We start from the raw sequence: 10,414 nt of genomic DNA, 5'->3' as shown, positions 1-10,414 counted from the left end.
CTTGGTCTAATGTCGATTGCAGTCTGACAAAGCCATGGTCTAATGTCGACTGCAGTTTGACAAAACTTATCTCTGTGTTGTAGTGTTCTGTTGAGGCTTGGGTTTCCGCTGCGTTGCAAGTGAGACTATATAAATTGAAAGTGCTAACATGGTGTTCTAATAATCGATTTACTTCATTATTGCATATAAAAATAACAATGAAGCCTTTTAGTCTCAAACAAGTTTGGATAGACTAGAACTAAAATCTAACAAAAGTCATAAATCAAGGTTCAGACACATAGATAGCTGTTTTCATTCGCTCCTATTTAAGGCTAAACCATTTGGGTATATTCTATCCTCTGAAGTTTTCTTTTATGGCCTCTTGTCATGTCAACTTCGACATTTTTCTGCCTCTCTTATTATTATCGTGCCTTAGGATCCCACTACGCACTGGTGTCCTTGAAGATTTACTTTGAACATGTCTAAACTAGCCCAATCGGTGTTGGATAAGCTTTTCTTCAATTATTGATATCCCTAACCTATCATGTATATCATAGTTTAGGATTTGATTCCTTCTTATATAACCACAAATCTAATGGAATATACACATTTTTGCAACGCTTATCTATTTAATCTGTTCATATGTTTTTTTTGCTCTGGTGTTAACTTAAGACTAGCAATCTTATGTGATGAGCATCAATATCTATATTTTTCTTCTCCGAGTAAAAATTTCTAATAAATGTAGACATTGATGTTCACCATATAAGATTGTTGATTTTAAGTTAACACCAGAGGAAAAAAACATATGAACATATGTTACTGATATTGGATTTGGATGTTTCAATGATATGTTGTGTGGTGAACTTTCTGACGAGTTGACATGATGGCTGGTCTGTAAAGTGAATTGTGTTTCAAATGCTTTGCTATTTGGTGATAAGTTTATCCTCATCGAGCTATTGATTTCAAAGCTTCTTGGAATTCTCAAAGGAAGTTTGGTAAATAAGGTAGTACAAAGTGTAACAAGCCATTTAGGGCGTGTTTGGCATGGCTCTAGAGCAAAACTCTTAAGGGTTGATTTGGTGACCCGGGATCCCGGGAGGATCGAAGGGGATTGAGGGGAAATTAGTTTATTTCCCCGTTAATCCCCTCCAATCCTCTTGGGATCCACTTGTCACCAAATCAACCCTAAGGAGGAGCTGGCCAGAGCCTACCAAACACCGTAAATTCAGAGTTGCAAACTTCATGGAGTTTTCAGGGTTGTAGTACAAAATTTTGGAGTACCTGTTTTGCTGCTCCGAAATCTCTAGAAAAACAACCTAGACATGGAGTTTAGAGTTATTTACTGAGAAAGTAATCTAATTCTAGAGCGGAGCTGCTCCATCCAAAGTTTTAGAGTAGAGTTGTTCCAGAGTGGAGCAGAGCTATGCCAAACACGTCCTTAAACAACGTCACACTTCCTCTAGTAGAGGGAAACATGTTGATAGTTTTGAAAAATAGCTGACGGGGCTGATGAGTGAGAATTATAAAGCTGACTTTTATATTTTTTCATGTTTTTTATATTAATTTACTAAACTACAAACACGACTCTTCAAGTCAATTTCGAGGTTTTAGTTTCTCTTGAAGATGTGAGTAAAATTAAGAAATTCAATTTGTGCTTTTTGTTATCGAATATTTGTTTTCTGTAATCAAGATCTACCGAACGTCAAATTCAGCATATGTGCATAGGTGTGACGCATGACGTGCGAAACTCGTGCTTTAAAGGAGTAGATATATAGATTTTATCTCTAAGAGAATTTCTCTAGATACGATTTCCAATTTTGCATTTTATCAGATCTAATTTTATTTATTTCTTAATAATCAGAACCAAATGCTGGCAATGGTCTTGATTTGGAGAAGTACTCATGGACTCAACAGTTGCCTGAGGTTAACATCACTATTCCTGTTCCTCAAGGAACAAAATCAAGATTTGTGGTCGTTGATATAAAGAAGAACCATCTGAAGGTTGTTCTGAAGGGCCAGCCACCTATCATTGATGTAAGCAACTACAACAATAAATTTCATCTTGTCTTATGGGACGACAATGTTTTTGGTTAACCAAATGTGTTGTTACAAAATACATACTCTAGGTTCTAACTTCCTGTTGTTACTTTCTGTCATGTACGGTAATACATTCACTAGGCGCAGGCGCGCGCGTGATGTCCGGCGAGCAACCGAGCGCGCGGCCGCAGAGCAGGCAGCAGCGCATGCTGCAAATCAGCCACCAATGGCAAGTGGCTGAGATTAGGAAAGAGGGCTAAAATCAGGTGCTGCAAATCAGCCACAGATAGCAGGGGCTGAGATTAGGAAAGAGGGATAAGAATAGGAAAGAAGCAATCAATCAGGCTAGAGAAAATCAAGGAGACTTGCTCCATTTGTAGGTGGCCGACGGCCATATATACCCAGCTATGCTGCACGGTTATAGCAATAAGGAATTTGTCTCTTCTTCCACCTCCAGCCTCACAAGCCTGCGGTTAGGGGGGCATAACCCCAACCGGAGAGGACGGCCGACGGCTACGAGCTACGTAGCCGTGGTCCGGCAAGTCGGGGATTCCAGGTCCTTGACAGCTTGGTATCACGAGTCCGGCGATCTTCGTCCAGCAATTCCCAGTCCACCGAACCCCCCACCAGCCGCACAACACCACCATCTCCCACCCGCTCCTCTGCCCCCAGCACCATGTCGGAGTACACCCTTGCCGACGTCGTGAAGATGATGCAGGAGATGCAGGCCGACATCTCCGGCCTCAAAGAGAAGTCCGCGTCGTCGTCCGCCGGCGGCACCATGCAGGAACGCCCTCGCGACACCGACCGCCTGCCTAAGTTCCAGAAATGGGACTTCCCTCGGTTTGATGGCAAGACCGATCCTCTCCTCTTCATCAACAAGTGTGAGTCATACTTTCGCCAACATCGTTCCTCGCCAGAGGAGCAAGTGTGGATGGCCTCATACAGTCTCGAAGGCACCGCGCAACTATGGTACATGCAGCTGCAAGAGGATGACGGCACCCCGTCCTGGCGCCGGTTCAAGGAGCAGCTCAACCTGCGCTTCGGGCCGACCAGCCGGTCCGCGCCTTTCTTCGAGCTCACCGAATGCCGCCGCACCGGCTCGGTCGAAGAGTACTCCAACCGTTTCCAGGAACTCCTACCCCACGCCGGTCCGATGGAGGAGGCGCAGCGCGTCCAGCTCTACACGGGGGGGTTGCTGCCGCCGCTCAGTCACTCGGTGCGCATCCTACACCCCGACACTCTCAGCGCCGCGATGAGCCTGGCGCGGGAGGTGGAACAGCTGGAGATCGCCCGCGTCCAGGCGGCGACAAGACCGGCAGCGCGGGGTATTCTGCCGGCGCCCCCTCCACGACCAGCCGCTCCGACACTACCGGCGCCACCTCCTCCCTTGGCCCTGCCAGCGCCGCCGGTGGGTGCAGCACACGCGCGCGGCGAGGGCGCTCGCCGCCTGTCACCCGAGGAGATGGCGGATCGTCGTCGGCAAGGCTTATGTTTCAATTGTAACGAGAAGTACTCTCGGGGCCACAATCGTTTTTGCAGGCGTCTCTTTTTTGTGGATGGGGTGGAGATCGATGACACCGGGGTCGACGGGGACACGGGCGCGGCCGAGCCCAACGCCCCGCTCTTCTCCCTGCAGGCGGTGGCCGGGGTGGCGCCGACTGACACCATGCAGATCGCGGTCACCCTCGGTCCGGCCTCCCTGGTGGCGCTGCTCGACTCGGGCAGTACACACAACTTCATCTCCGCGACGGCAGCACACCGGTCGGGCCTCCCCATCCAGCGCCGTCCACGTCTCACGGCCATGGTGGCTAACGGCGAGCGGATCTCCTGTGCCGGCGTCCTCCGCAACGCGCCGCTCCTCGTCGAGGGCGAACCATACCCGGCCGATCTCTTCGTCATGCCGTTGGCCGGGTACGACGTCGTCCTCGGCACGCGTTGGCTGGGGGCCCTGGGACCGATCGTGTGGGACCTCGCCACCCGCCGCATGACGTTTCAGCGCCCAGGGCGCTCGGTCTCCTGGACGGGTACCCCACGCGCAGCGCAGCCGGCGGTGCGCACCATGACAGGGGGGGATGCGTTGATGGAGGCTCTCCTGGACTCGTTTGGGGGGCTCTTCGCCGCTCCTTCGGGCTTGCCTCCCAAGCGCGCCCACGACCATCGCATCCTCCTCAAGCCCGACGCATCGCCGGTGGCTGTCCGCCCGTACCGCTACCCGGCTGCCCACAAGGACGAGCTGGAGCGTCAGTGCGCCGCGATGATCGAGCAAGGGATCGTGCGCCGCAGCGACTCCCCGTTTTCGTCACCGGTTCTCTTGGTCAAGAAGCCCGATGGCTCCTGGCGTTTCTGCGTCGACTACAGAGCCCTGAACGCCCTCACCATCAAAGACGCGTTCCCGATCCCGGTGGTAGAGGAGCTGCTCGACGAGCTCCACGGCGCCAAGTTCTTCACTAAGCTCGACCTTCGGTCCGGCTACCATCAGGTGCGGATGCGGCCGGAGGATGTGCACAAGACCGCCTTCCGCACGCACGATGGCCTGTACGAGTTCCTCGTGATGGCGTTCGGACTCTGCAACGCTCCGGCTACGTTCCAGGCGCTGATGAACGACGTGCTCCGACCATTCCTCCGCCGTTTCGTCCTGGTATTCTTTGACGACATTCTAATTTACAGCAAAACCTGGGCCGATCACCTCCGCCATCTCCGGGCGGTTCTCGACGAGCTGCAGCGCCACCGGCTCTTCGTCAAGCGCTCGAAGTGCTCTTTCGGCGCGCCGGCCGTCTCCTACCTCGGCCACATTATCTCGGCAGCCGGGGTGGCTATGGATCCGGCCAAGGTGGCCGCCATCCGCGACTGGCCGCCACCTCGCTCGGTCCGGGCAGTTCGCGGTTTCCTCGGCCTTGCCGGGTACTACCGCCGCTTCGTCCACAACTACGGCACCGTGGCTGCCCCGTTGACGGCCCTCCTCAAGAAGGATGGCTTCGTCTGGGACGACGCGGCTATGACAGCGTTCGCAGCACTCAAGGCAGCCGTGTCCTCCGCCCCGGTGCTCGCCATGCCGGACTTCAGCAAGCCGTTCGTGGTGGAGTGCGACGCGTCCGCCACAGGGTTCGGCGGGGTGCTTGTCCAGGAGGGACACCCGGTCGCGTTCTTCAGCCGGCCAATCGCTCCCCGGCATCGCGCCCTCGCCGCCTATGAGCGCGAACTTATCGGCTTGGTCCAGGCCGTTCGCCATTGGCGGCCATACTTGTGGGGTCGGCACTTCACCGTCAAGACTGACCATTTCAGTCTCAAGTACCTCCTCGACCAGCGGCTGGCCACCATCCCTCAACACCATTGGGTGGGAAAGCTCCTGGGCTTCGACTTCGAGGTGGAGTACCGCTCGGGTGCCACGAACACCGTCGCCGACGCCCTGTCCCGAAAAGACACCGAGGAGGGCGCGCTGATGGCTATATCCGCACCCCGCTTCGACTTCATCACGCGGCTACGCCAAGCCCAAGCTACGGACCCGGCCCTCGTCGCCATCTGCGAGGAAATTCGCGCGGGCACACGTACGGCGCCGTGGTCCATCATGGGCGGGATGGTCGCCATGCATGGGCGCCTCTACATCCCGGCATCGTCCCCTCTCCTGCAGGAAATAGTGGCTGCCATACACGACGATGGCCACGAAGGCGTCCTACGCACCCTACATCGGCTGAAGCGCGACTTCCATTTTCCAAACATGCGCCGTGTTGTGCAGGATTTCGTCAAGGCATGCGGCACGTGCCAAAAATACAAGTCTGATCACTTGCGGCCGGCCGGTCTTCTACAGCCCTTGCCGATCCCCTCGGCGGTGTGGGCCGACATCGGCATCGATTTCATCGAGGCGCTGCCCAGCGCCCAAGGCAAGACGGTCATCCTCACCGTCGTCGACCGCTTCAGCAAGTACTGCCATTTCATCCCGCTGGCGCACCCGTACACGGCAGAATCGGTGGCGCAGGCGTTCTTCGCCGAAGTGGTGCGGCTGCACGGCGTTCCGCAGTCCATCGTCTCGGACCGCGACGCCGTGTTCACTTCGGCCTTCTGGACAGAGCTGATGGAGCTCACGGGCACCAAGCTCTTCATGTCCTCCGCCTTCCACCCCCAGACAGACGGCCAGTCGGAGGCAGCCAACCGCGTCATCGCCATGTACCTTCGCTGCTTCACCGGCGACCGCCCTCGACAGTGGCTCCGGTGGCTTCCGTGGGCGGAGTACACCTACAACACTGCCTTCCAGTCATCACTCCGCGACACGCCATTCCGGGTGGTGTACGGCCGCGACCCGCCAACCATCCGATCCTATGAGCCGGGCGATGCACGCATTCCCGCGGTGGCGCAAGAGATGGAGGAGCGCGCTGCTTTCCTCGACGACGTCCGCTACCGTCTCCACCAGGCTCAAGAGTCCCAGCGCCGCGCCTACGATCAACACCACCGGCGAGTCATCTACCAGGTGGGCGACTGGGCCCTTCTTCGCTTACGGCAGCGGCCGTCCGCGACACTGCCACGCTCGGCAGCAGGCAAGCTCAAGCCGCGCTATGTCGGGCCCTACCGCGTCAAGGAAGTCATCAACGACGTGGCAGTCCGCCTACAGCTTCCGGCCGGCGCCAGACTCCACGACGTCTTCCACGTGGGGGTTCTCAGAAAGTTTGTGGGATCGCCACCATCCGAACCGCCGGCGCTGCCAGCCACGCTCAACGGCGCCGCCGTGTCTGCACCTGCACGGGTCTTGGCTGGCCGCCTAGCTCGCGGCGTTAAACAGGTCCTGGTTCAGTGGCAGGGTGAACCAGCGACGGCAGCGACTTGGGAGGAGCTTGAAGACTTCACGGCCAGCTTTCCACAGTTCCAGCTCGAGGACGAGCTGGTTTTCGAGGCCGGGAGAGATGTCATGTACGGTAATACATTCACTAGGCGCAGGCGCGCGCGTGATGTCCGGCGAGCAACCGAGCGCGCGGCCGCAGAGCAGGCAGCAGCGCATGCTGCAAATCAGCCACCAATGGCAAGTGGCTGAGATTAGGAAAGAGGGCTAAAATCAGGTGCTGCAAATCAGCCACAGATAGCAGGGGCTGAGATTAGGAAAGAGGGATAAGAATAGGAAAGAAGCAATCAATCAGGCTAGAGAAAATCAAGGAGACTTGCTCCATTTGTAGGTGGCCGACGGCCATATATACCCAGCTATGCTGCACGGTTATAGCAATAAGGAATTTGTCTCTTCTTCCACCTCCAGCCTCACAAGCCTGCGGTTAGGGGGGCATAACCCCAACCGGAGAGGACGGCCGACGGCTACGAGCTACGTAGCCGTGGTCCGGCAAGTCGGGGATTCCAGGTCCTTGACACTTTCTTTATCACCAGGGTGAGCTCTATAAGCCAGTTAAGGTTGATGATTGCTTCTGGAGCATAGGTAAGTCAAGTCATTGGATTTCAGCCTGCTTTGCTGCAATACTTTATAAGGATACAGCTGCATCTGCCGATCTGGTTGTTTGTATCTGAGTCTTCTGGTTGCCTAATTATAACATTTTGTAGAGGATGGAAAAACTCTTTCCATATTGCTTACAAAGCACAACCAAATGGAGTGGTGGAAGTCTGTTATAAAGGGTGGCCCTGAAGTTGATACCCAAAAGGTGGAACCTGAGAACAGCAAACTCTCTGATTTGGATCCTGAGACTAGACAAACTGTGGAGAAGATGATGGTAAGACACGCAGAACCTGATGCACATCAAGAGCTTTTAATGCAGCTTGGAAACAGCTAAAATACTTCAATTGGTTTGTAGTTTGACCAGCGCCAGAAGCAGATGGGCCTTCCGACAAGTGATGAAATGCAAAAGCAAGAAATTCTCAAGAAGTTCATGTCTGAGGTAAGTCGTGCGACGAAGCCATTATCATCTCTCAGTGCTGATATATGTTTTGTAGGTTGGCTTCCCATCCTATTTCATGCATCTGATTCATTTTCTCCTTCCCATTGCAGCACCCGGAGATGGACTTCTCTAAAGCGAAAATGCCTTGAGGATTTGTTCGGGCAGTTATTTCTACCAGTCTGCTTAGGTTGTCTTTGAGTCTGGTATCGGTGTCAAACAAATCTTCATCTGTTTTTTTTTTTTTGTAATGCGTCAGGAATATCAGGCTTGTTCTTTTTCATCTCAATCCATATGCATTGGAAGCGTTTGGGTGGGTTTAAATCCATAGTAGGTCAAAAGCTTTACTAAATTTTCCAATGCAATCCATTCCATTGGTCACGTGGCTTGAGGATTTGTTCGGGCAGTTATTTCTACCAGTCTGCTTAGGTTGTCTTTGTGTGATTGTGTCTGGTGTTAGTGTGGAACAGATGTCTTTGTGTGATTGTGTCTGGTGTTAGTGTGGAACAGATCATCTTTTTTTAGTAGCGTCAGAAATATCATTTAGAACTGTGACGTCTTTCGAAACTAGAGTTCAAGCTCTTGGATATCATTAGTCACGTCGTCATTAAAATCTCAGTAAAGCCTATTTAGAAACAAAGTATTTTTATAGCTTTCAGGTAATATCAGTAAAGTATTTTTATACTTTTCAAGTAATATTATGGTTTCTAAGTAATACTATAGTATTTATGTTATAATGTGTTTGGTTACATTTTTTATACCATGGTTTTTTTAATGTATCTAAAACTCCACTTCGTCTAAAGTTTTTATGGCATAGGTTTACAATCTTGGATTCAAACGGTGCTTCTCAAAACCAAAATATTTTGGAGCTACTAAAATTAAGTACTGTCATAATAATTGTAGAGTATAGTATTATAACACCATGGTTTTAATAAACATTATTGTCAAATGAACTCTTAGGATTTATTTGGTTACGTGTGGATCCAAGAGGATCCAAGGAATCGACGACGCCCTTCGCCTACCCTGTGATCCGTGCCATGCAACGCATTCCTCCGCCAATGGGCTACGGTCATTTAGGTGCTAGGTTGGTCAATCGGGTATTACTGTCTCATACTCACGACACAAAAATAACTTCATCGCTCATTGAGTCACCCATATACACTGATTGATATAGATTTACATGAATATGGGTCACCCATCGGGTCACTCGTACCCACAAAAATTAAACATCTATCAAAATATTATATTATACAAATGTTAAGTATATCCATCTAAATACCATTACAAAATTTCTAGCATTATTTAACAATTTATTCAACACACCAAAGATAATTGATAAAGTAGTAACACTAGGATATTACTATATAGCACATTACATGTTCCATTACATGGTCATTAAATTGTCGTTAAGCCTTCTATTACATTATGACCTAAAAGATTGTTAAATAGTAAAAAAGATGGATGACTAAAGTCCAAGTTCATGCTTGGGCTAAGTTTATATTGGTTATTTTATACCCATGTTAAGGCCACATCAAGATTAGTAGTTCTACACTCAGCTATTGGAGCTAATGCAGATCAGTGCCCCCTGAGGGCACAAAAGGGGAGTTCATCATCTACCACCCTAGGATACAACACAAAGCCTCATCCATCAACAACAAACCACCAACGACATACCGAAGGGCTTCGTGTGCATATTGTAGTAAATGCCACTACGTCACGGGGAGCAATTACCTCAACGGCCATTTCACATGACTCAAGACAAGAACAAAATTGACGAAATGTGAAATAAGGATCCTCTCGAAGCGAAATGTGATCACCTACGCAAAACCATATCCGAAGGAGTTTGATCGAATACCACAACCGCCAAAATTTATGGTACCTGACCTTTCTAAATTCAATCACAGAGAGAACACAAACATTGTCAAACACGTGAGCCGATATACGACTCAACTTAGGTTAGCAGCATCAATTGAACACATGAAGGTTTGTGAAAGTCGCCTAAAGGGGGTGAATAGGTGAAATCTGAAAATTATAAACTTAAGCACAACTACAAGCCGGGGTTAGCGTTAGAATTAAAGTCGAGTCCGAAAGAGAGGGCGAAAAACAAATCTCAAGCAAATAGGGCGGATGACACGGTGATTTGTTTTACCGAAGTTCGGTTCTTGCAAACTTACTCCCCGTTGAGATGGTCACAAAGACCGAGTCTCTTTCAACCCTTTCCCTCTCTCAAACGGTCACCTAGACCGAGTGAGCTTCTCTTCTCAATCAATCGGGACACTAAGTCCCCACAAGGACCACCACACAATTGGTGTCTTTTGCCTTGATTACAATTGAGTTGAAAACAAGAAAGAAGGAAGAAGAAAAGCGATCCAAACGCAAGAACTCAAAGGAACACAAATGTCACTCTCTCTAGTCACTATTTGATTGGAATGAACTTTGAACTTGGGAGAGGATTTGATCTCTTGTTTGTGTCTTGGAATGAAGTCTAGAGCTTTTGTATTGAATGCAAATGGCTGAAACTTGGATGGATTGAA

The 10,414-nt window shown here is 50.5% G+C and overlaps 1 protein-coding gene across 1 annotated transcript in view; it reads left to right on the top strand.

The window, feature by feature from the left end:
* LOC100282404 (uncharacterized) overlaps positions 1-8,444 on the top strand; it is a 9,592-nt gene extending 1,148 nt beyond the window's left edge. Inside the window, exons 2-6 of the mRNA NM_001155315.2 lie at positions 1,841-2,013; positions 7,381-7,429; positions 7,552-7,718; positions 7,800-7,883; positions 7,994-8,444. Coding sequence (NP_001148787.2) covers positions 1,841-2,013; positions 7,381-7,429; positions 7,552-7,718; positions 7,800-7,883; positions 7,994-8,032 — 512 coding nt within the window. The 3' untranslated portion in view covers positions 8,033-8,444. The remainder of the gene's footprint in view (positions 1-1,840; positions 2,014-7,380; positions 7,430-7,551; positions 7,719-7,799; positions 7,884-7,993) is intronic.
* Positions 8,445-10,414: the final 1,970 nt, after the last annotated feature.

This window comes from Zea mays, chromosome 9 (assembly GCF_902167145.1).
Source record: "Zea mays cultivar B73 chromosome 9, Zm-B73-REFERENCE-NAM-5.0, whole genome shotgun sequence".
NCBI classification, from domain to species: domain Eukaryota; kingdom Viridiplantae; phylum Streptophyta; class Magnoliopsida; order Poales; family Poaceae; genus Zea; species Zea mays.
This window is presented reverse-complemented; position numbering and strand designations above follow the sequence as displayed.